The following is a 27,949-nucleotide window of genomic DNA, read 5'->3' as shown; positions in this document are numbered from 1 at the left end:
AAAACAAAAAAAAAAATTTATTATAAAATTTACTAAAAATTGACGGGTTAATTACACTAACACCCTCTGATATTTATCGTGTTTTCACAAAACCCCCTTCACGTTTGAAACATAACATTAACACTCCTTGAGGTCCTAATTCACTTTCACAAAACCCCTTCAGGGCTGACATCACCTTAAAATAATTTTTTAAAGACAAATTTGCCTCATTATTAATTACTTGTTTTTTTAAAAAAAAAATCTTTTTAAAAATACATATGATAATAACCAATATAAAGAAAAAATATTTTTTGTTGTTGGACTTCAAAAACATACATTAAAAAAAAAAAAAAAAAAACTGAAAATAGAAAGCCACCTATGCATCTTCAGATCTTTCTCTCAATTTTTTTTTCTTTCTGTTGTTGTCCTCAAATCGCCACCTCCATCTCTTCGTTAACCTCCTTCACTCCTTGTTCACCCAAACTGAAACCAATTTCGATGAGAAAACGATATGGAAGAAAGCCTTGATTTCAAACATGGAGAAGAGTACCTGATTAGGCTTCTTGGAAGAAATTACCCGACCACATTCATACTCTGAAACTCCCAAAGGATTTAACAGGAGAAAGATTTGTTCTGCTAGGGTTTTTCCAATTAAGAAAAGAGGATTGGGATATGAATTAACAGCGTAGAGGAAGAAGGTAACAAGATTTCTTCAATTTTCTTTTATTTCCTTTTATTGTTTAATGTAAGTTTTTAATTTGAGTTTTTATTCTATTTATTTATAAAGGATTTTTCATAAAGTAATTAATAATTAGGGAAAAATTGTCTTCAAGAAATTATTTTAAGGTGATGTTAACCCTAAAGGGGTTATGTGAAAGTGAATTAGAACCTCAAGGGGTGTTAGTATTATGTTTCAAATTTGTGAAAACACAATAAACCTCAGAAGATGTTAGTGTAATTAACTCGAAAATTGACTTTACTCCCTTCAAACTCAATTTTTTTTTACATAAAACCCACAATAATATATTTTTCTAACAAAATCCAGACCCAAACTACAATAATAAATTTAAAGCTACTTAATAAATATACATACCATTCAATTTCTTAGGTGTTATACATACAAAGTAAATAAATTTAAATCTACTTAATAAATATATATATATATATATATATATATATATATATATATATATATTTATACCATTGAACTTGATAGGATACAAATTCTACGAAACTAATTTCAATGATCCAACTGTCAAACTTGTTTGCATATGCTTCAAGATTACATACGCAAAAAATTGCAAAAAACAAACATTCAGAGATCAAGTAACGAGACAAAACTTTTCAACGGTTATAAATGAAAAATCACGATTTAACGGTGGTTTTAACTTCGATTTTGATGATTTTTTTTTCAGCGACACTCCTTGATCCTATATGAATACAATGAACTAATTTGATCGTCAATTTAAAATATTTACACTAGTGGATACAATAAATGAAAGTATAAATAAACTCTAAGTGCTAGTAAATCTATCATTTTGATGGGGAACACATTCTACGAAACTAATTTCAACGATCAACTGTCAAACTTGTTTGTATATGCTTCGAGATTGCATACACAAAAATTGCAAAAAATGAACATTTAGAGATCAAGTAACAGGACAAAACTTTTCAATGGTTATAAACAGAAAATCACGATTTAACGGTTATTTTTGTTGTAGTCCTATTAAATTAGGAATGTGATTGTGTAAGTCCTACTATATCTTGGAATATCTCTTATATTCCTATTAGGAGTAGATTACCTATTAAATGTTGTAATCCTAAAGGGAAAGGTTTTACCTATCCTACTACTATAAATAAAGGCACAATGGGGTGGAATAGAACACACCTCAATTACACATCTCTCTCTTTCTTTCTATCTATGCCACACCCCTCTCTCTCTAGCCTCCTTAATTGTTCAGTAAATTATGCCTACAACATGTTATCAGCACGCTCTTGACGCTGCGCTAAAGAGAGTTTATTCTTCAATCATCCTTTTCATGATTAATTTATTTATTATTTTGAATTGATCTACATGCTATTGATTCAATTTAATTTTTCTTTGTTGAACGTGATATAACGCATTGGAGAAGCAATTCCAGCTTTTCAAGAAGGATATTCACCAAATTCAAAGGCTTTTATCGCTTTCTGCCAATCAGGTACGCTTAAAATAAAGTAAGATATTTGAAACGACCATGAAGCATGAAAACATTCCCCATGATGCATGATCCCCCTACATTTATATTTACCTTCCGATATATATATATATATATATATATTGTATATGTTTCATATATTTGTCAATATATATATATATATATATATTTGTTTCATGCATTACGCAATTATGCTATATGGAATTTGTGAGTCAAAGAATATAAATAAATTAGAAGCAATTTAGGGTTTGTCAAACCCTAACTATGTAGAAGAAAAAAAAAACAATTTGCGGTTGAGCCACGTGCTGTCACGCCAAACTCACCCCAAGCTGAGCCTGCAGCTCGAGCCTTGGGTGCTGGAACTATAAGGTAACAACCCTTTGGGCTTTGTTGCATGTATTGGACCAGGCCTGACTGATCGTGTTCCTTGATGCTGGGCTTCAGGCCTGCAACCTCTGACCCAAAAGCCAGCCCAGGCTGGGCTTTTGCTCACGCCTTATGCCACATTTCCTGCAGCCCTTATACTGATGGGCTTTGTCTTCTGGCCCGCTGATCTGCAATCAAATTGGGCTACTGTGCAGCTGTGCAATGTAACCCAAGGCTTACAATTTTTGTAGGGTCGTGTATTGTAGCCAGCCAAAGTGTGTTGGGCTGCATTCTTTTTCGACCCAATGCTATTTTTTTTGGCATTTTAAATAATTTTAACTCGAATGTTATTATTATTTTTGCTTCTACGATTGATCCCGAATGGTCCCGATCTATTGAATTAATTAAAAGTGACATGCAGTCCATTAATCTGATAATGAATCCAAAATTGACCTGAAGATCACTTTTGGACATTAACGATTCAATACTTTATTTGTATAATTTGAACCATTGACTTACTTTCGTAGTCTCGAAGCACTCACACTTTAGTTCTTGAAGCAACCTCAAATCCACTACACTTAAATCAGCATATTGCATTCTGTGTTCTTGCAGGAACCTCTCTTTTATGAATTAAACGTTCATAAACTAAATTGAACCTGTAGTTTCAAATTTAGTGCCTTTGAAACCCGAAGTTTTCATAAAACAATACACCCATGAAAACCCGATGTTTTTTCATGAAAACCATGTCTTAGAACTTAAATGTTCTAATTTTGATGCTTATGGATGATTCTTTCCCATAGCACCAATCACAATCTTGTTCCCTCCATTCAGTGGATTGTCGTACCGTAACAAGTTCGATTTTCTTGGTTTGGACATTTCTAATAGAAATCACTTCATATGGGTTACAAGACGTGAATCTCCACTTAACTATCAAGAAGCTGAGAAACCATTGAAGCCAACAATGGCAAGGAAGAGCTGAATAAGCCTCCGCCATGATCTTCATTCAAAGACTTATGCCTGAAGGATTATCAATGGAAATACCTCCCGAACTAGGATTTCATGGCTCTTTGGCTTGCTCCTACGGACCGTGTGATCATGCGACATATTGCACGAAGCACACCATGATTACGTCCATGAATGAGTACAATTCTGAAGTTTATAAATCCGATCGAGTTTTCACTGGAGAATACTTTTCTCGTCATTCCATGTTTCTAACTCGCTTCTGAAGCAGTTGTGTAGAAAGCAGAAGTTTACCAAATTCTCCGATCTGATTACTACCACAAACGTGAGAGAACGGTATAGACTCAGTTTGTCTGGAGTCTACCAAATGGCTCGACCCAGTTCGATCAAAGCCTACCAAATGGTGATGCACTGCTTTAGCAGGGATACACCAAATGGCTTATTTTCTCACAATCCAATTTCAAGTTTGTTTTTACAACATATGGTATAATTAGGGCCTGCCAAGGTGTGACATCATGCTCGAAGCGTGATCCTTCGTACCTAAGACCTAAAACTTCAAGAATAAGGGAAAATATTCCCAAACCTTAACCCTGCATAATCTAATTTCGTCTCGATGGAATAGATCATTGGTTATGCACCTGTTCGTACCCCTACCAATGTTGTTAAGGAGTACTATTCTAGTAGTCAATATGTGAGACTAATTTTTGCTCCACCAAACACTGTTGGAAAAGCTGAATTTTGACATGGATGACCTTGTTGGCCGAATCCCCTTAGTAAACCATTCATTGTGTGAACATTTTTCTATATTCTTAGATTCAAGTTTGGTGTATGTTTTACTTATGGATAATCTTATTGATATTGTCCTCGAATATGAGTTAATTGGATCATGTTTTTCTTCATACATGTGACCGATTCAATTAAACACTTGATTAGGTAGGAATGTGGAGAAGTTAGTTGTCTGGATGAATGCGTACTACACACACTAACTTTACACCTAAATCACATCTCTAACGACTTCAGGTCTATCCAAACTGATTAAGAGCATTGACACACTCCTCGTTGTATGAATGGTACTGAATCACCATTTAAGGGACCTTAAATTCTTCCTGACGTTGAGCTTTTAAGGATATTTGAGATGACAATGATCATAAATGAAACCACTGAAGAAAATAGAGTGAAATATCTTTGCACCACCTCCAAAAATGAACTTGAAGCTTTGATTTGGGGCCAACGGGTTGTCTCCCAACTGGGAACACACCATATGTGGCCGGCCTGAAGCTTAGTGATTGAGCAGTTTACTTGTTTTGGCATGACCTTTTGGGACACTTAGGTCGAACAATGATGCTACGATGCATCTCCTTACCCAAAGTAAGGATCTTTTGCCTACAAGCACACTTTGCCAAGCTTGCTCATTAAGGAAATTGATTTTCTAAATCATCTCTCGCAAAGATACGAAACGACTCTCTTTTCACAGTGGATTCAAGGGAATATATGTGGACTAATCCAACCAAAATACGGACCATATAAATACTTATGGTTTTGGTTGATGGATCGACAAACTGGTCATATGTTTGTCTACACACATTGCTGCTAAACCTCATGGCCGATTAAGGGCTCACCACCCTTCTTATCCCTTAAGGTTCGGGAGACTGGATAATGCCGGAGAGTTTATATCGACGGTTTTCGATAAAGTATTGCATGTGTTTTGGGTTTATAATTTGAACATCGAATTCCCATGTTTACCCCAAATAGCATCGCCTAACGATCATAAAGCGTAATTTAAATGATCGCCCGAATTTTGGTAAACATATCATGTTTTCGGTTTTTACCTAAGGCTATGCAATCTTGTACGCAACTATGTTGGTCCGCCTTGAGGCCCATTGCCAGCCAACCTATATGACATTACAGTTGGTTACTGGGTACGAACCTGATGATTTTCGTATTTACGCATTTGGGTGTGCATTCCATGTGCCAAGTTGGGCCGCCGCAACTTACCACCATGGGTTCTCAAAGAAGGATATGTATCTTTTGTCAATCATGATTCTCCTTCACATTAGTTCTCTTAGAGCCCTTGCACGCAATCTCTTTACCGTTCATTTGCGGGTTGTCACTTTAATGAGACAGTCTTCCTGCCGTTAGGGGGAGATAAGAACGTTAATGTTCATGTAGAATGGCGTGAATTTGTGTGGACGTTGCCCACTATGTCTCATCTCGATCCCCATACCGCACAAGTATGATAAGCAAGTGTGATGAATTCTAGCTTGCAGAATGTTGCCCCAGACGCATTCATCTGATCTAGCTAATGTGACGAGATCATATACTAACTGTAAACATGCCTGCAAGGATAAACGTACTTAACAGACGTCGAGTCAACATCCCTAGAGGGTGTGCTGCCTCTGTTGGATGGTTTGGATGCCCTTGTTGGATGGTCGGGTACATCGGCGGATAGCTAATCAATTTGTCTTGGCCTGGGGCACGACAGATCACTCGGTTCGTAGGATTCATTTCCCTAGAAATGGAAGGCACGACACAAAATAAATCTACACTTGATTGCTGTCTCAAATCATTTCCATCTCATAAGATTAATCCGGATTTCTCCCGGGACTTAAAGTTCTTGGTCTAGTATACTAGTTTGGATGAGTTAAATGGAATTGAAATGAGATTATCATCGATGATGTTTTCACTTATATGGTAGCTACCGACATAAATGAAAAATGACAATATCGAACCGTGTTGCGTTGATTAAGTGACAACGTAGAACTGATTGGACAACTAAAGTTACAATCCAGGTCAAATTCCTTGTCAAAATGTGTATTAGACCTGTCGTTCCTACATTACCCAAGGTAACCCAATTATGTTACAAGTGGGAAAGGAAATGTTATGAGATGAATGAAATAGTGCGATATGATGCACGCCTTACGGCGTAAGGTTTCTTTCAAATGTCTTGTGATTAATAGCATCATTATGAAATGTGGTTAGTATTTTCTCCATGGGGATATAGATACGGAGATTTACATGTAAGTTCCCGAAGAATTACATGTACTGGTTCAAATAGTTCCAAAACCACGGAACACCCTCTTAACTTGTTTGAGGCGTTCACTTACAATATGAAGGATGTGGTATACTCTTCTACGTGATTATTTGATCAGCCAGGGATATGAATTATGCCCTTGCATGTTAAACTATGGAGTCTTATTCCAAATTGCTAGAGTTACAGTTTATGTCGTTGACACGAATCTCACTAAGACTCTGGAAGAGCTTGAGAAAACTGCCTCGCACTTGAAGATGGAATTTGAGATGAAGGATCTTAGGAAAACTCGTTTACACCTTGACTTGAAGTTGAAGCATTATGCTGACAGTATTTTGGTTTACTAGTCGAACTACACCCTGAATGTGTCACTTTTGAGTATACTTTTGATCGTCCATACGTTATATGCAAATAAGACCCTTGAAGAGGTTATGGAATTCGAAATTCCATATCTAAGTTCAACTTTGTGCTTCGTTGTACTTAGCTCATTGTATTTAGACAAGACATCTCCTTCGTTGTTGATCTTGGTAAAGATGCAGCACCACGCCTGCACGTAACCACTAAATTGGTATTAAAGACGTACCCTGAAGGTACTACATAGGCAGTCCCAATGCATCTAGAGTGGATCCAACCCCCTGATCCTCGAAATGATGCTTGCCTTGTTGTTATGCTAACGCAGGTTACTTATCAAACCCGCAAAAGGTAAAATCCCCAAATGGTTATGTCTTTACCGTTAGGGATATCGTAATATCTTGGAGGTCCACAATATGACCTTAGTTGCGAAATCTTTGAATCCTTCCAAGACTCACCTCACTTCACTACGCCACAAGTGGGACATGGTTAAGAGTTCTTGTTGAGCGTATTCGAAGCACTTGCTGTGTTTCATCCATTTTTGAGTCCCGACAACGATCCATGAGGACTATGCGGCATGTATTCACCCTACCAAGCTATGATACATCAACGAAGTCAACACCAAGACATATTGCGTCCACATTTACATCAGCAAAGCATCAGGAGATTGAAGTCATGCAAGCCGATCCCAGACAACCTTGCCGACCTCTACACGACGTCACTGCTGAAGTCAACCTTCCAGAAGCTTGTCCGAGGAATTGGTATGCCTAACTATTCATATGCAATGCTTGTAGTTCTCATTTGGAAGTTATGTCAAACTCAGGGGGAGTATCCAGAAGTATACTCACTTGATCTTAATGTACTTTTTTTCCCTACGATTAGGAGCATTTTTCCCACTGGATTTTTGCTACCTAACTAGGTTTTAACGAGGCACCCATCCTGGGCTGATCATACCCTTAAGAGCTATCCTACTTACGTCCAAAAGATGTATAGTTTTGACTTAATGCAACTTCCTATTTTCTCCTTAGACTATGGGTTTTTCCCCACCTTGGGTTTTACCATAGCGAGGTTTTGTAAGTTTTACTTTTTATGCATTCTTCAATTGATTTAAAACTCGCATTCGCTCGTTGTGCCGACGACTTCATCAAATGTACTTGCTTCATCACTGAAGACCTGATGCGCCACTTACTTGAGTATTTACACACTCAAAGGGGAGTATTGCAGTCCTATTAGATTAGGAATGTAATTGTGTAAATCCTAGTATATCTTGGAATATCTCTTATATTACTATTAGGAGTAGATTACCTATTAAATGTTGTAATCCTAAAGAGAAAGGTTTTACCTATCCTACTACTATAAATAAAGGCACAATGGGGTAGAATAGAACACACCTCAATTACACACATCTCTCTTTCTCTCTATCTATGCCGCACCCCTCTGTCTCTCTGGCCCCCTTAATTGTTCAATAAATTATGCCTACAACAATTTTAACTCCGATTTTGATGATTGTTTTTCCAGATACACTCCTTTATCCAATATGAATACAATGAACTAATTCGATTATCAATTTAAAATATTTACAATAGCCACTTCGCCCACCCGATACTAGTAGCCTAATGTATCAAACCTAGAAGACTACTTGTTTTAGTATTTTCTTTTTTGTTCGGACATCTTGTATGTACATTTTCATATATTTTATAATTAAATACATTTTCTTGGTTTATTAATTATTGTTTAGAATTTAATTACAATATTTATTAAAAATTAAATAAAAAATATTTTTGCCAAAAAAAAAAAAGGGTTTGCGTGACGAAGAAGTAACCTGCGTCGCGCAAACCTTTTTTTATTTTTATTTTTTTTATTTTTTTATTTTTTTATTGTGGCAAAAATATTTTTTATTTAATTTTTAATAAATATTGTAATTAAACCCTAAGTGTTTGTTGAAAGTATAAATACCCTACATTCAACTCAAATGCTAAATCATACATTCAGATCTTACTAAATGAAGGAAAAAATACATTTCAGTTTCTTCTAGTTGGCAATTACAATGCATAAGCATTGCACATAATCCCACCAGATCTGATTCTAAACCTAACCAAGATTACAATACACATAAGTGACAATCCGCCAATGCCATCAATGCACAACACTATAATTACCAATGGTTGTCTCCACAAATACCGATGCACACACTTCAATATACTAACAGCCACATGAATCCTAAATGTATAAACACCATTCACACTCACAAGTTGCTTTAAGAATTAAACGTGTTTAAAAAGAAAACATATGAATTACATAGAATTCCTTTTCAGAATTTGGAATAATGTAATGTCGAACGAAGAACTTCATATGTCTCCGAAAGGAGTTATATCACACTGAACAACTTCCAAATAAAATTCTCCACAATTTTTCACATTTTTTGAATCATGAATAACCCTCCAACTCACATTAAGAAATTGAAAGGCTTAACAAGCCCCAATTTTCATAAAACAAAGAATGAACACATCTATCACTTCGTTAATCATGGATTTAATTTCCGCATATTTTGATCCCAATAGGTAATAAGTCATTCACAAACAAACAAAAAAGATCAAAATTTTCAATATATTGGGTAATATTAACCAAAATTTCAATACAATCATATATGAAAAAAAATGGAGGAATAAATATATATACCATCGAAATTGATGGGATACACATTGTACAAAACTAGTTTCAACGATCCAACTGTCAAACCTTTTGTATATACTTCGAGATCACATACGTCAAAAATCGTAAAAATCAAACATTCAGAGATTAAGTAACGGGACAAAACTTTTCGACGGTTATAAACAAAATCACCATTTAACAGTAGTTTTAACTCCGATTTTGATGATTTTTTTACAGCTACACTCCTTGATCCTATATGAATACAATGAACTAATTCGATCGTCAATTTAAAATATTTACACAAGTGGATACCACAAAATCTTGTGTTATATACTTAATGAAAGTATAAATAAACTCCAAGTGTTAGTGAATCTATTGTTTTGATGAGATACGCATTCTACGAAACTAGTTTCAAAGATCGAACCGTCAAACTTGTTTGTATATACTTTGAGATCGCGTACGCCAAAAATCACAAAAAACAAACATTTAGAGATCAAGTAATGGGACAAAACCTTTTAACGATTATAAACGAAAAATCACGATTTAACGGTTCTTTGAACTTCGATTTTGATGATTTTTTTACAGCTACACTTCTTGATCCTATATGAATACAATGAACTAATTCGATCGTCAATTTAAAATATTTACACTAGTGGACCACAAAATCTTATGTTATACTTAATGAAAGTATAAATAAACTCTAAGTTTTAGTGAATCTATTGTTTTAATGGGATATGCATTGTACGAAATTAGTTTCAACGATCCAACCGTCAAACTTGTTTGTATATACTTCGAGATTGCATAAGCCAAAAATTGCATAAAACAAACATTCAAAGATCAAGTAACGGGACAAAACTTTTTGACAGTTATAAACGAAAAATCATGATTTAACAATTCTTTTAACTTTGATTTTGATGATTTTTTACAGCTACACTCCTTGATCCTATATGAATACAATGAACTAATTCGATCGTCAATTTAAAATATTTACACTAGTGGACCGCAAAATCTTATGTTATACTTAATGAAAGTATAAATAAATTCCAAGTGTTAGTGAATCTATTGTTTTAATGGGATACACATTGTATGAAACTAGTTTCAATGATCCAACCTTCAAACTTGTTTGTATATACTTCGAGATCACATACGCCAAAAATCGCAAAAAAAAAATTCAGAGATCAAGTAACAGGACAAAACTTTTTGACGGTTATAAACGAAAAATCATGATTTAACGGTTCTTTTAACTCCGCTTGTGATAAATTTTTATAGCTATACTCCTTGATCATATATGAATATAATGAACTAATTCGATCTTCAAAATTTACACTAGTGGACCACAAAAACCCTTTGCGCGAAGCAGTTTGTTCATCACGCAAACACCCTTTGCATGACACATTGGTTGGTGCGTCGCGCAAGTTATTTTTTTTTTTAATATCTATGTTTTCCTTATAAGCCGTGATGTGGTGGTATGTGCAAACTGGGACATTTCCCTTCAATTATTTCAGCATTTGTATTTCATGTGAAACTATTTAGTATCAATTTTTTTTTAGTTGGTCCTTTTTTCTTGAGAAAATTGGTGGTTTAATTAGCACCTTGAATCTTGATAATGTTTGTTATTATTTTGTTTTCTTTAATAACAAGAAGAGAAAGGAATAGAGAAAAGGATGGAAGAGTTGATGAAGATCAAAAGGAGAATAAACAACAATAAATATTAAAAATTACTGATTGCTTTTAGTTTTTATTTTAAAATGTAGTTTTTGTATACTTTATCTGTCTCTCTCTCATTCGCACATAGCCCGTACATCTACTATTTTTCTTTCAATGTTACTCAATACAGAAATTGTTCTTCCTATTGTCTCCCTGTTATGGCTTTTGACTTGTGTTAGAATACAGGACAAAAAGACAAGAAGTGAACTTTTTGGTTTCACTTTGCGCGATGAAGGCTGGCGTCACGCAAAACTGCTTTGTGTGACGAAGGTGGGCAATTATCGTGCAAAACATCTTTGCGTGATGTAGGTACACCTCCGTCGCGCAAAGTAGTTTTGCCCAATGCCAGTCTTTGTGAGATGTTTTTTGTTTAGCGTTGCATAAACATATTTTGCATGACGAAATTTGCTCCGTCACGCAAGTTGCTGTCATGCAAACATATTTTTGTGCTAGTGATATTGAGTAGATATCGTAACTAATCATAATTCAAGTCCAGAAGAAATGTATGCATGCCATGTAAAACTATACTAATTAAAATGGAGGGGTTTCTTTAAATTATTGTATGTTGGTGGGATGCTTTTGTCATTGCGATTCCCGTTCAAGTTTGGTGGGGCAAGGGATGGATACCATTAGTGCGACCCAGCAAGTCTTTAAGTTGTGCAAAGAGAAAAGTATTTTCCATTAACGTGGTGCGCAGGACGAAGTCCCCAAAAGACTTGCGATTTCAGGGTCACCCTACAAACAGTGACAGATCCCGGAAATAATATTAAGAGGGTTAGTAAAAATAGCGCAAGCAGGGTGCAAATTTTTTTTAACAGAAATAGCATGCATATCATCATTTCATCGAGTCTTGGTAGGCTTGAAGTTATTTGGAAATGCATATTGCACACCTGTTAATGCCTCATTTGCATGTGTAATTAACATGTTTCAAGGCTGCTCCCATATGAATGCTTAACAAAGAAACACACTTATCTTAAACACACTTACATTGTGTGATATCATTGCATCTCATTAATATATTTGTCCAATAATGATGATGCTTTGTTATTCTCTGAGATCACCATTTCATTTACTTTGCATTTTTGGATAATTTTTTACTTGTTTCTTTCTTTTTTTTCTATCTACAATTGTAATCACAACCAACAAACAAGCCAGAGGTAAATAATATTAGGACTAGACTATAAAGGGGCAACACCTCTCTAATTCATTTTATCAAGCAATTGAAGGGCGTACATGAAGGGCAACTCCAACCTTTAAAGGGGCAGCACCCAAGTCATCCATGGACATTCACCAAAGTTCGAAAAGTCAGCACTCAAATTATTCCTAGACATTCACTAAATTCGTGGAGGGAGGTGGGGGTCAGCTGACCCTCTTGCCCCTCAATGCATCCGCCGTTGCCTACAAATAAGTGGAAACAATTAAACGAAAGAAAAAAGAAAAAAGAATACAATCAACGTCCACCACAAACCCTTGTGCATCTTCCTCTCTCTTTCTGTAGTCTCTTTCTTTATCATCTGTCATGAAAAATTGTTCCTGCCACAGGTCTGCATGGCACTTTCATGCCTTTATTTAATGTTTCTAAGAAACATATTTTCCTGTTGAGTAAATGAAGCATGCCAAAGTGATTCCCTAACTCTTTTCATTTAAGCGATATTTTAATTTACACCGAATGCGACACATTAAGTTTAACGTTTGACTCTTCTAATTCCAATAGTAAAAATATACCATGCCAAAATAATTTGTTTACGGCCTAGATTATAAAGGTACGTATGATAACTAATTCGTTATTTAATTTTCATATTTTATGCTATAAATAGAGGAAAAATATGTTGGAGAAATGAGGAATGGAGAAAGGTGAGAGGAGGGTAGACAAATATATGAAAGGAATATGTACGTATGTAATGAAACACAAAATGAAAACTGAAAATAAAAGGCTGAAAAATATAAATTTAAGTTGTTTTCATCATTCTACGTTCCTCAATTTTCTTACACATATATTTTCTTTTATTTCTAGTATCAAGAATGAAAAATAAAAACGAAATAGTTATCAAACAAACCCTAAAGCATTTAGCGACAAAATCAAATCGATGCGCTTTGTAGAATATTGGCCAAACCACAGAAAAGGTTATTCTCCGTATATATTGGCCAAACAAAATCAAATCAACCAGCTGCCCTTATAGCATGAAATTCTAATCACTTAAATGTTTGCCACAATAAAGATTTTATAATTACTCCTGGACTCTCTATATATCTCCACCCCTATTCCTCACATAATTCCCACTCACTCACTCTCACCTCTTCCTCAACCAAACCCTAACTCTCCCTCTCTCTCTGTGGCTCTCAGCTCTGACAGAGCCATGGCCCTCACACGTGCCATGCTTTTCCTCACAATGTCACTTGCTGTTGTAGCATTGTCCATTGCTCAAGCGCCATCCTCAGCACCATCCTCAGCACCGACATCTTCCACCCCATCAACGCCCACCACCATGGCACCTTCGCCGATGACTATGATGGCACCACCGCCACTGTCTATGATGACACCACCGCCAATGTCTATGATGACACCGCCGCCCATGATGACACCACCACCAGTTATGCCGCCTCCAATGGCGGCTTCCCCTACCGGAGTCAGCCCATCAAGTCCAAGTCCAATGGGTGCCCCAGAAAGCCCAACGCCATCTGCAATAAGCACACCACCAACCCCAACTCCACCCTCAGGTGCTTTTGTGCATGGAAGTAGCATGGCCTTGGTGGCATTCTTAGGTGGAGTTGCACTACTTTTTTAATCACAAAAAGGCCCTCGTTTGATATTTATCTGTAGATTAGAGATGGTGTATCATCATTATGTGTATTCTTTGTTTTCCATACTTCTTCTTTTAAAACTTTTTTACCCTTTCTTTTATTTTTTATTTTTGTTGACGACTTTTGGGAGCTCCATGTTATGATGATTTGTGAGAGGAGGGTGATGATAGTTTGGAGGACTCAATTTGTTGGATGTACTTAATTAATAGCAGCTCTTGTTTTGTAGCATTTTCATGAGGACTTTAAGAATAAAGAGAGACCCTCTCATTCTTGTTTGTGTTTCCAAATCTTATACAATCTACATTCCTAAGCATAGATACACGTTATTTATATTGTTCACTTCAATTTCATATGGTTAAGCAATGCAACAAGTCTCACAGTTTTAGAACCAGACTTATATTGTAATTAAAAAAAGGAAAAATTAGTATCCGGTCCCTAATTACTAATGTTCATTGATTGAAACTTTATTAGTTTTTAAATTTTGATCAAAGTCCCTAGTATTAATGCAATAATGAATTTACATGTCAATTACATAATTTTTAAAATAAAAATTAATAATTGATTTAGCATTTTAATACTCACACCTTTATTAAACTCCTAACTAATTTTCAATTCAAAACATTTCCAAAATAAAAAAAAAAATTAGAATAAGTTTGTACCCCTCAAGTTTTTTATAAATAGGTTTTCAATTTTTTAATATTATATGCACACATTCACGTAATTTTTCAAATTTTTAATCTTAAAATGTACTATACCAATTTGTTGTATGTAAAATGTACCCATTTTTTTTTTATATAAAATCTATTCAATTTTTTTTCTTCTGAATACATCTTTAAACTTATATGGGTACATTTTTTTTTTTATTATTTGAGAATGTATCCATATCAAGTTTAATCGAAGAAACTTACTAATGTTATTAAGCCTAATATCTACTATTTTTTTTGTGGTTTTGAAGATTGTACCAATATTTTGGTACAATACTTTTTTTTGTTAATTTTGATGAATGTACCTATGTTTATACACATACACACACAAAATATATTGGAGAGTATAATTTATATTTTAATATTTTTAATCCACAAATTATGAGTTTTTTATTTATATTTAAAATCTCATTAATATAAACAACTATATATTTCAATTTTTAATTAAAAAAAATATAGTAACCTACATAGAATTACGTTATCACATTAATTTCAGGGACTTCGATCAAAAATTGAAAACCAAAGGTTTCAGTCAAAGAATATTGATAATTAGGGACCGCATCTAAAATGTCCCAAATGCTGAATATGTAGAAAATGCACCATAAAACATTACAAAGACACGACGGATTTGCAAATAACACATTGAAAGAGGGATTAGCTAATCCCTCTCATATGACTTTATAACGCTTACATGAAGTATTTTCTTTATAACCTGACTTTCAATTCTATGGTTTAGAAATCTCTTACCCAATAGCTTTATGATTATTGAAAACAAAAAGCCATAACTACATTTACATAATCTATTAATCAAATATTGACCATGAAGGTTCTAAATTAATTTCTCAACATTGTAATTGTTTATATCTAGCAACTAATCATGGCTTAGGCATTAAGTGATAGAATAACCTTGAACTGTTTGATAAAGATGCATGGGAGAAAGAATGAATATATCAAAGAGCTTTTGATAACAACTCAACCAATTAATCAAAAAGGGAAAAGGGGAAAAGAAAAAGATGTTTAAAAATGCCTGCCCTAAGAATAGAAAAGGTAGTTGGCTTGCTGGAATTGGTAGGTGGAGGAGTGATGAATCGATTGGTATGTAGTGGAAGTGGTGGTGAATGAATGAAGAAAGATTGAAAGGGTTAAGGTGCTAGCTGTATGGACTAGGATTATGTGGAAGAAATGGAATGTTGAATTGCTTTTGGGGATAGGACATATGGTGTCCTTAGATTTGTGTTCTTTTCTTTTCATACAACTATACTGTAATTCTAAGGAGACTTTCTCAAAAGTAAGACTCTTCATGCTACCTCATTATTTAGCACAATATTTTGTAATGTTGACATGAGAATAGACATTAAACTATGAGGTGGTAGAGAGTCTATGGAGGATCTCATTTTTTGAGAGAATCTCCTTAGCATTTTTATGTAAGGAAATGAATTGTACTAAGTCGCACAATAAATCAGCAATAATTTAGTATCGAACTCGTATTTGCAAGAGTCAAATGTAACCTACTTACATGTAAAAAATAATATGAGTAGACCGTAGTACTAGTAGTTTTTGTTTTTATTTAATTTTTTAAATTTTTTATTGTAGGTTAAAGGATTAAAGGTGAATGGGCTTCCAGTGGTGGTTCGTGATGGGGATATAATGCATGTGACAAAACAACATAAATAGGAAAGTGATGTGCACATGGTTCTTTAGCCCCACAAAAAAATTGGGAAAGGGAGAGAGTTTTTGCATGCTTTGTACATAGGATTACAAATTTGGTTCAATACATTTTGTGTTTTGTTAGTCTTTTGCTCATTTCAGCTTCGATTCCTCTGAATTAATGCTCATACAAAATTTAGACTCGTTACAGAAGTACGAAATTATGATCGATGCTTAAAATTTTTTATTATATTTTTTTTAAAGTGATAATAACAATATTCTAATCAACGAATTTGTTTTTGTAAAAGAAACAAATTCAACTCGAACAAAATTTTAGATTCGATAAAGAAATAAGCTATCTTGGATTTAAGTATCATATTCTAGTAAGTAAACTTGTGGGCAACTCATTTTTTACTATGAGATAATCTGGACATGGATTCAAGCTTAGTTTTTTCTTCATATATATATATATATATATATATATATATATATATATTACGTAATGAGTCCATATAAGTCCACAAGGGATGCTTATGCATCAACATTACCTTGATTGGCTAAGCCCAAAAACATCGGGAAATCACTTTAGCCCAGATTTCCTGTTTTCACTAAACCTCAGAGCATCATGATTTGTTTGGTTAATATTCTTGATCTCGATAACGTTTGCAACTATTCACAAAGTGACTAGGACATCACACACTCGGCAGCTCAGTTCTCCCAATACCTCAGGAGATTTTTTCCCATTATTCTTTCACTTGACCTAACTAATCAATTTGCTCATGAATTAGGATTGGGGAACACCCATATTTTGACATTCATTTTATAGAGCCCACTCTGTAGGCAGCTGACTTCTCCCAATACCTCAGGAGATTATTTTCCCAATATTCTTTCACTTGACCTAACTAATCAATTTACTCATGAAGTAGGATTGGGGAACACCCATTTTTTGACATTCATTTTATAGAGCCTACTTTGTAACTTTTTCAATAATTCAAACCGTCTATCTTTTAAGTATTTTCTAACAATTGTTTCTACCAAAAATCACTTGCACGTGTATATATATATATATATATATATATATATATATATATATAAAGAGAGAGAGAGAGAGAGAGAGAGAGAGATTCCTTCCGTTGAGAGATTCCTCAATAATTGTATTTGAGGGACATTTTGTGTTGTTCATTCCGTAACTTTTTTTTAACAATCCAAACGTTTATATTTTAGCGCATCATTTATACAGTATTCTTACAAAAATTAGACAAATTCAAAACCATTAAGACATCCAATTGGAGTAAAGAAAATAGATTAATATTGTAGCCAGAAATAATCCCAAAAATCCAGAAGACAATATGTGAACTGTTCCAAGAATACAAGATTGCCCTCATTAAAATGGTTAGGACCCTCAACTGTTCTCACCCGCAACTCAACATTCCTAAAGGTCTAAGCAGCTAACTATGACTACTTAATTGTGTTGTGGAAAAGTCAAAGGTATTAAAAATAGGGTTAATTACTAAATCCTTTTTTTTTTGTTTAAAGTTCAACTTAACCAAGTAAGGATCCCTCTCACAATCAATTAGGGATACTTCCATCATTATTCAAGATATTTCCTCCTAATTAATATCGTAGGAATATTCTTTCCTCATTCATCCAACGGATGACACCTTGGCCAATAAGATGCCTCCATGTATAGGGCAAAACCCACCCCATGGTTGGCGACCTCCTCCTACAAATACCTCTATCTCCATCAAATTTTGGTGAGCTTTTTGCTACGCATACAACTCTTTTAAGAGAAACTAACTTCAAGACTGAAGATGGAGGATTTTGCTACCACAAATACGGTTTTTCAAAGAACGCTAATATGTTACCCATTGTTCTAAAAATCACGGCCTATGCGCTAGGCGGCTTGTCACCACCTCGATTAATGTCTAGGCATTTGAAAATTAAGAAAGGGCGCCTGCCTAGACCGCCTAGGCACCCTCTAGCCCGCCAAGACCCGCCTAAGTTGCAACTCACTTAGACAGAAAATAGATAATTTTCATTTTGCATTTTATTTTTTCACTAAATTGTAAGGGACTTGTTGAATACTTAAATGAACACACATTAGATGCTTGTTTCCCATGTTTTCATTATGTTCCAATATCTCATAATATATATGTCATTTTATTTTGCAGTTTATGATGAAATTATATATATTTGAAGTATAAATAGACACTTATTTACATGAAATATAACAGATATAATTAAATCCGCATAGGCGCTAGGCCTTAGCCCGCTACCGGACTAGCGCCTAACGTCTTTTAGAAGCTGGATGTTACCATTTAATCCAACGGTCAAATTGTTTTGGGTTTTGGGTGATTTTTGATAGAGATAATCTTTGAAAAAAGACCTAGATAATAAATTGTTGGATCGTTGAAATACGACACAGGATCGTTGATCTCACAAAAGATGTCTCAAATAAACTTATTTGAAGGATCCCTCAACAAAAGGGAATTATATATAGATATGACCAATTCACAAGTTTCATATTTAGAATACTTTGATGACTATAATATGCAATCTTACGTTGAAACTTAATAGTCATGTTGTAACATCGATAAATTTGAAGATGGATGTTGTAACAGAGATGGATGTAAGGGGTGGGGGCATCTCTCCAACTCCTTCAGAGGTTGCAGCGGTGGAAGCAGTCTCAGCAGGGAGAGAAGCTCGAGGAGTAGAGGCAGCAACAGTCTTGGCTTTCTTCTTCGGCCAAGGGATAGGGATCCCCGTGAGCCCAGAAGCTAGGGGAGGCCTAGGAAGAGATGTTCTGGTCCCAAATATGAATAACGATTACTGGTCATTCATGATATTCACTAATAATATCTTATGTCTATGTTGTAACAAGACGTTAGCATTATAACAATTAAAGTTGATCCATTACCATTGTCATTAGTAATACAATCTTAGTGTTCTTCTTCATTTATAAGTCAGAGTTCTAAAATTTGACTATCGTGGACAATAAGTTCAATACCACAATATTGAGCTAGGCTCAGTGACGTAGCCTAAATACTCCACCCAATGTAAAATATCGTTGAAAAAAAAATCAAGATAATTCATTGAATTTACTCTGTAGTCTAAATTAATTCTTTAATTGTATTAAAACAACAGGCACTGGTACCTTTCTTTTATTTTAATTATTTTGGGTAAAGGGTACCGTATAACTTTCGATTACGAAATATACATATAGGTGCAAACATAATTCCTCATTTATGTGAAAAAAGTTCAGTTTAAAATTTTCAGTGAGGAAAAGTATATTTTCTTATGGAGGAGGCTTCAAAATTTTATTTATTTTTTTGAACAAACGATATTATCTACATTAAGAGTGCGAGAGAATAGGCTAAGCCTCACAATGGGCTAACAATAATGTGGTTCAAATTCACTTTTAGGGAGAATCGAACGTAAGATCTCATATTTATAAGTGAAAAGAAATACTACTAGACTGTAGTACTAAGTGGCATGAGGCCCCTATTGTTAAGATACAGGTCTCTTCTTCGCTAATCTGTAACACTAAACACTAAAGTTTATTGTTCATGATGAGAATCTTTGAAAGAAAATTTAGGGCATATTTGGTATCCATTTCGGATACCATTTTATTTTAAAAAATAAAATAAGGAATGGAGCTAAATTACTTATTACCGATTAAATTTCAAAACCAAAAAAAATAGGATCTAAAGTGATAGCAAACAGGCCTAAATTTCTTGATCACTTTGGGAACCAACCTTCACTATCTTTTTCAGCCTTGACTATCTTTTAGCTCGCTGAAAGTCATTTTTATTTTATTTTAATATAAGCGATATTTTGTTTTTGTTGAACGATAAATTTTGTTGGATTAGTTAGAGATGGAATTCGAACTCATGCCGCCATGCAATTGATATTTTTACTCTATATTACTTTACGGAAAGAGAGAGAGATTGAACTCGGAACACAATGGATTGAAGAAAAAAAATTTAAACACTAAGACAATCGACCACTTGTTATGAATTTGGTGGAACACAAAATCCTTGTCTTTCTCTGTCCGAGAATTTGTCGGAACATTGTCCGTTACAACAACTATCAACGCATGTAGGGCTGCATCGACCTATACCCTGGTTGCGTACCTTAGCACCTAATCGTCTTTCAATCGGTTTCGACAGCCGTTCAATCGGTTTCAACGGTCGTTCGATCAGTTTCAACGGTCGTTCAAGTTCGAGGCCATTTGATTGTTGTTGTTCGCATTTGTTATGGCATTTGCACGTTGGTGGATTAGACGACATATTCCAAACCCAGTTGCCGGAAGGATAGGGAGATTCACAATTTGATTTGCAGCAAGGATTTTCACATTCACAACCGCCCAAATCATTAGTGCAATAGGATTCTCCCTTTACCAAGTCACCATTAAATGCTACAAAACCCATAAAAATGGATTAATCATTTTGTTTTTTAAACAAACGATAGAATATTTTACACTAAACCGTTAGAAATATTACTTAAGAGGAAATGAGAAAGACTAAAGAACCAAATTGTTCATTTGGTACACTTGATTGAATTGAAATGGATAACCGACCAGTGATAAATTATAAAATTATGGTCAGCTAGAGAATTAAACTTATCCATTCCAATCCTTCTTAAAATAAAAAGACATTCGCTTTCATTGTCAATAACGCTTGGAATTTGAGAGGTTTCCATTTTAATCTAATCACGCGTACCAAACAAGCTCAAAGTGTTTACCTGTCGTCGACAATGTGAGGAGAAAGAAATAAGTAGCTGGGGAGAGCTTGGCCATCTTGAAAGAAAAATAAAAAGTCTCTTCCTTTGCTTGTATTTTTTGTTATATGTTTTTAAAGAACAAAAGGAGCAAAAATAGCATGGTGACAGATTACGAAATCAAATCAAACAGGATATCTACAACCTTAAAAATAGATTTATAATTTATTTAATTCAATTACCTTTATGTTTGTTTGATTGCTTAGAATGGGATTAACCCACCCAAAATAGGTCTTTCTTGCTTAACCTAGAAAACTATTTTTTATTTTATTTTTTAAATACAATGATATATTTTATACTAAGAGAACATGAGAGTTCGGCTAAACTACACAATGAATAACCTAATTTGGTATTAAATTCGTCAACCACGAAATTCAAACCAAAGACCTTTGACTTACAAATAAAGATGAAGGTTACCAGATCGTAGTACTGTTGACACCTGATCTTCTTGATAGGCCATCAAATAGGAAACACCAGAGAACCTGGACCAATGGCCCACATCTCAGGACAGTAAGCCTACACACTTAAAGCCCATGGGCCTTGCTACCGCGTGGCCCACTTATGATGGAATAAAGCTTTTTGATACAGTAAAATACTTCCTCTTTGAGTTTTGATGTATTTTTAGTAGGACAACAGGGCATCTACGTCAAATAGCGAAAAACAAGTAATGCTAGAGAGAACACATTATTGGACCGCGTAAAGACTGCATTGTGTGATACATGGAGTCTACTTATAAACACTTTATACTTCCATCTATTTTCTCCTTTGTTGTTGTTTGCATTTGTAATGGCATTTGCACGTTGGTGAATTAGACGATGTATTCCAAACCCAGTTGCTGAAAGGATAGAGAGATTCGCAATTTGATTTGCAGCAAGGATTTTCACATTCACAACCGGCCAAATCATTAGTGCAATAGGATTCTCCCTTTACCAATTCACCATTAAATGCTACAAAACCCATAAAAATGGATTAATCATTTTGTTTTTTAAACTAACGATAGAATATTTTACACTAAACCGTTAGAAATACTACTGAAGAGGAAATGAGAAAGACTAAAGAACCAAATTGCTCATTTGGTACACTTGATTGAATTGAAATGGATAACCGACCAGTGATAAATTATAAAATTATGGTCAGCTAGAGGATTAAACTTATTCATTCCAATCCTTCTTAAAATGAAATGACATTCGCTTCCATTGTCAAAACTCAATAACGTTTGGAATTTGAGAGGCCTCCATTTCAATCTAATCACGCGTACCAAACAAGCTCAAAGTGTTTACCTGTCGTCGACAATGTGAGGAGACAGAAATAAGTAGCTGGGGAGAGCTTGGCCATCTTGAAAGAAAAATAAAGTCTCTTCCTTTGCTTGTATTTTTTGTTATATGTTTTTAAAGAACAAAAGGACCAAAAATAGCATGGTGACATATTACGAAATCAAATCAAACAGGATATCTACAACCTTAAAAATAGATTTATAATTTATTTAATTCAATTACCTTTATGTTTGTTTGATTGCTTAGAATGGGATTAAACCACCCAAAATAGGTCTTTCTTGCTTAACCTAGAAAACTATTTTTTATTTTTTTATTTTATTTTTTTAAATACAATGATATATTTTACACTAAGGGGACATGAGAGTTCGGTTAAGCTATACAATGAGTAACCTAATTTGGTATTGAATTCGTCAACCACGAGATTCGAACTAAAGGCCTTTGACTTACAAATAAAAATGAATATTACTAAACCGTAGTACTGTTGACACCCGATCTTCTTGATAGGCCATCAAATAGGAAACACCAGAGAACCTGGACCAATGGCCCACATCTCAGGACAGTACGCCTGCACACTTAAAGCCCATGGGCCTTGCTACTGCGTGGCCCATTTATGATGGAACAAAGCTTTTTGATACAGTAAAATACTCTCTGCGTGGCCCATGGGCATCTACGTCAAATAGCGAAAAACAAGTAATGCTAGAGAGAACACATTATTGGACCGCGTAAAGACCGCATTGTGTGATATATGGAGTCTACTTACAATAATCAAAACAATTTATTGCAACGGTCAATTAATGTAGTTACAATTCATCGCTCTCGTATTAAACAGCTTGAAAAAAAAAGGGTACTTTCTTGCGGTGCAAAACATGACCATAACGCAGAGAGTATGCCACGAACCAAAGGAAACAAAAGCTGCAGCCAATTTAAAAGAAATGCAATCGTCTGTGCCTAACAAATGTGTTCAATGAACGTAAAGGACGATGTTAAGCACAAAGGTACCCAGAAACAAGGAGGTAAATTTTAACCAGTGCACCTCACCTCAACTGGTTTGTATATGTAATGCTTACCTCTGTAAGGTAACTTGGATTATTCTTGTACGGTTTCTTTGATTAGCTTGTAACCCAGTGAACCCAGATAATGCTCCTTGGTGTTTGTTTGGCCGGGTAGCAAATCCATCAAGGTCCAAACTCTATGTTAAAAGGGGCGTTGGTTAATAACTTTTGTTGCTGTCATTGAACTTGAAAGCCATCTAACAGAACTTTATACTTCCATCTATTTTCTCCTTTGTTTTCTTCGACACTCAAAACAATCTGTACATGGAGATCTGTTTTTACTTGAATAACTTGCTTGCAGCTTGCTAGGTGAGACTTTCAGGTCTTCCACTAGTATGTGGCGAAGCTTATCGTTCTCCTCCATCAGCTCTTCAATGACTTGCTGGTGTTTCAATATCTGATGCATAGGCAATTTCAGTTTGCCAATTTTAATTTATATTAACAAATAAAGCAATGCTAACAAAGGGAAATATTAAACATTACCATTTGAAGGATTTTGTTCTCCGACCTCAAGCGTCCAGCCTACATAAGTAAAATCAAGAATTAGATAATCACTTAACATATTAGCATATTAGGGATCAGATCAGTATGAAAAGTAAGAAATCATGGACACATACGTCAGTGGAGAGTTCATTTGAATTGTCCATCAAATGCATATATGCAATTGTATACTTTTTGAACTGCTTTTAGGCGGATAAGTAATTTCAATAGCACTTAGATTGTCATTAACTAAAAACTTCACAATAACCACATCTGCAAGAATTATTGTTGACCTAATCCCAACAACAGACTTATAACTGCAGGCACCCCCACCAAAGAAAATAAGAAGAGAAAGTGCCCCTGGCCCCTTCTGTAAGGTTGCAAGAAAGAAGTTACTTCAGATAAATGTTTTTTCTTTTCTCGAAACTTTCTACTAACGGAGTCAAACCAAAGGGTATGCAGTAAAAGTCAAGAGAAACGTATCATTAATGCTCTGATGATTGGAAATTATAAATAATCCTCTAAGCAAGGAAATTGACAAATAAATATGTTTTATTTGTTACATACCCCTTCATTTGGTTCACTGTCCTCTCCCTTCAGAAGTGGACTCTGAAGAAAACTGCTGAGAACTTTTTCTGTTCGACTACCAAGAGGTGTATCAACCGGAGAACCAGTACCATTATTTCCATATCCAGGCAAACTTAGAGATGTATGGTCTGGTGGTTTTGTTGACAACGGCATGCTACTTCCCATTGAATTTTGGCTTGGGTCATTTACATTTCCCATGGCACTTTGCAAAGAACTTGGGAGGGCACCTTGACCAATGGCTAAATTGGGAGAAATTCCAAACTTCGTCATTATCTTTGTCATTCCTTGCTAAAGAATACAGAGTTATATATATCAGTAGTCTGTAAACGGCAACAACACCTGACCAGAGAAGCTAATACTTACTACAAAATGAAACTGAATTTGTTGCAACACCCCTGGCTTCAGAGCAAGGCCTGCAATCAGCAGTCAATAATTCAGCTACTGAAAAAAAATATTATTAAAATGTACAACTTACAGAGCACTGACATACAAGGTCAAAGGATTTGCTGCCAATTGAATTTTTAAAGAAGCCTATATGCATATTTAGGCCCAATGTCATTAAGTAAAGCCAAATTGTATGAATAACATATAAACTATAAAGTTACTAACATTTAATCACTGACAACATCTCCAGTAGTAGTCTAGAAAAAGATCATTCCATGCCATAATGTTCTTTCACTCTTTTTCTTTTTCCAATTTCACCAAATGCCAAAATTCGAAATAAATAATAATGATTTTTAAATTAACAAACACTCAATACGTATGGTACACACAAAAAAAAGAATAAGTGGAGTTGAAGGGCTGCTGTGAAAGCCTTCAAACCAAAACATGCATGAAAGTGTACTACTAAACTAGAACATGAAGCCATAAATGTCAAATTTGTTTACATTGCAAAATTTTCAAATACAAATTAGGTGACACATATCCTACAAAATTTTCTGATAGAAATTAGGTGACACGAAGACCAGAGATCAGAATGCATTACATGAACTCAAATTGCTTGACAACCATAGATTTCACCAGGAATTTGTAAACATTAGTCTCCATAATAGTGCATAAGAAATGGAAAAACATGAAACAGAACATATTACTGAATATCATTGAAACACATGAAATGACATACCAACTCCAAAACCATGACCAATACCAACTCCACATCCAATGCCCGCTTCAATGTTCTTGGCTCCCACCTTCCTCAACTGGAAAATGAGAAACCGGGATAGAGATTGGCGAAGTTTGTAAGTATACGACTCATTTGATTTTTTCTTTTCATGGCAATGACAGGGATACTCAGAGAACAAAAAAAAGAAAAGAGGAAGATATTTGACTTACAGCGTTGTTTACATGTCTGCTAGCACCAGATAATGCATCAGTGGCACCTCTTGTAGCACCCATGACTTGATTCAGTACTGGTATTGCACCTGGTATATAGTTTAAATCAATAGGCGTAAGCTAATATCTACAAGCATAACAACCATAGAACAGAAAGTTCATTGTAGTATTATCAATAGTATCTCTACATCAAAAGATGCATAACTACTTGCGTGACTTAAACACTCATCTAATATCAAACAGTTAAGTACTGAATTACATGGATTAAGACATGCTTGTAAAAACAAATTGTTTCTTACTCCTCTTATTCCTTGTTCTGATTTTCACACTAAGGGAAATAAAATATGTTAAAGAAGGCTTGAAAATAAATGATATCTATAGGTATCCACGGACAGATAATCCTCATAGAATAAAAACTAAACAAAAACATCTGTGTGAACCATTCACTAAATTTTCTAAGGATAAGTAAAGGCCAACAGTAGCAATATCAGCCTTCAATCATAAGTTGCAGAGAGGAAAATTACTCTAGGGGCCAGCACTGAGTCTATATTATTTTCGTCTTTGTTTAATTCCCAATATAATTCGGAAGGGGATATGCCTACCTGAATTCAAAAAGGATTAAGGAAACGTACAAGTTTTCAGAAATTACATGCAATTCTAGTCCACCTATCTGATTAATGTTGACTTTCTAAGACAACCCTGGTTAGCTAGTCCAGAACAATCTTAAAATATGCCAGCTGCCTTTTTAAGGGCAAGGGGAGTCTTGTTTTAAAAGAACTAGTATTAGACAACTCAACATAAATTTTTTCCAGCAGATCATGGATACGGACTCAGTATTCTTCTAAACACAATCACCTATCTCGCTGTACCGGTTAAGCAAGGCAACTTTACCAGTCCACCGTTACTTACGCAAGAATTAAAAAAGTCTTATAACTAGTCACTACCAGGAATCAAAGTAGGCATTATCCCAAAAAGAAAAAGGAACCAAAGTAGGCAGGAATCAATCATACATATTATAAGCCGGTCCATGTAAAGGTTAGCAGTTCTACAATGGTAATGTAGTATTATAATTAGTCATTACCGTATAACTACCATATGCCCCTAAGCACCGTGCGAAACCCATTGCCTCACAGATTACCTAAAACTTTCTCGAGAACTCCATTGTTTTCAAAACAAAGCAATCATTATTTGATTGATCCCACTCGAAATTGAAGCAATTGTAATGGATGACAACCAAAAACCGGCTTCTATATTTCACCATACGAAATGCTAATAGCTTAGTAGTTAAACAATGGTGGCATAATTCATTTCTTTGAATGCAACCAAGTTCAACATTGAATTTATAGAGCAGAATAAAGTGATGTAATGGCCAGAGGGAGATTTAAACACAACTTCTCATTACACACTGATAAAGACAACTGTGCACAAATTCCTACATTTTCTCAGCAACCAAACAGACGCAATTTCTAAAAATAATCAACAATTGCAATGACAAAGAAATTGGGGAAGTAATACAGGTTTCTTAGCAATTTGTGTCTGATGGGTTTCACCATTTCTGGGTTTGAAGAGCCGCCCCAAGTCCATCTTCCATATAAAATTAGATTTTAGAGAGAGAAAGCTGTACAAGAGAGAGAGAGAGTACCTAGATTTATGGGGCGGCCAACACCGATACCAACACCGCAGCCTATGCCAAAGCCTGTAAATACTTGACCCACTTTCAAGGTAAACGGATTCTGGATTCGGATTCCCCCACTTGGCCTTCTCTCATTGGTCACCACCACCACGCCACTCTTGCTACTGTTGCTGCCCCCCTCCATTCCTCAACAAGCTTCTCTATCCCTTTTCAAAAGCCAAAGCGCTCTCTCTCCTCAAAAGCTAAAGCCTCGCGCTTCTCTCTCTCTCGTTTTACTTTTTTAGATAATTCCCACCTTGCTTGCTCTGAAGTGCAAGTCGGAAATCATTAGGCACAAGGAGGCAAAGTGATGGGGTCTGCTTCTCTGCTTACCAGAAAATGTGTAAACTTAGGCCAGCAATCGGCTCCCAAAAGAAACAC

The 27,949-nt window shown here is 35.0% G+C and overlaps 1 protein-coding gene across 1 annotated transcript; it reads right to left on the bottom strand.

Moving 5' to 3' along the window:
* Positions 1-23,200: 23,200 nt before the first annotated feature.
* LOC137711372 (uncharacterized) lies at positions 23,201-27,949 on the bottom strand. Its single transcript, XM_068450605.2, has 7 exons — positions 27,539-27,949; positions 25,897-25,985; positions 25,688-25,763; positions 24,928-24,977; positions 24,544-24,852; positions 23,980-24,018; positions 23,201-23,893 (listed from the first exon to the last, which is right to left on the bottom strand). Exons 1-7 carry the CDS (start codon positions 27,711-27,713, stop codon positions 23,717-23,719), a joined length of 915 nt encoding a protein of 304 aa, XP_068306706.1. The 5' UTR covers positions 27,714-27,949; the 3' UTR covers positions 23,201-23,716.

Source organism: Pyrus communis, chromosome 6, assembly GCF_041283825.1.
Source record: "Pyrus communis isolate YQ-2024b chromosome 6, ASM4128382v1, whole genome shotgun sequence".
NCBI classification, from domain to species: domain Eukaryota; kingdom Viridiplantae; phylum Streptophyta; class Magnoliopsida; order Rosales; family Rosaceae; genus Pyrus; species Pyrus communis.
Note: the sequence above shows the minus strand (reverse complement) of the source record. Positions and strands in the feature narration are given on the sequence as shown.

What these genes read in the sequence shown, in the direction of transcription:
- LOC137711372 (XM_068450605.2), bottom strand. Translation starts at nt 27,713, where the DNA reads ATGGAGGGGGGCAGCAACAGTAGCAAGAGTGGCGTGGTGGTGGTGACC. An exon ending in ACAGTGAACCAAATGAAGGG is followed by an intron (nt 24,019 to 24,543) that starts GTATGTAACAAA and finishes TTACTTATGTAG; the next exon opens with GCTGGACGCTTGAGGTCGGA. An exon ending in AGAACAAAATCCTTCAAATG is followed by an intron (nt 23,894 to 23,979) that starts GTAATGTTTAAT and finishes CCTATGCATCAG; the next exon opens with ATATTGAAACACCAGCAAGT.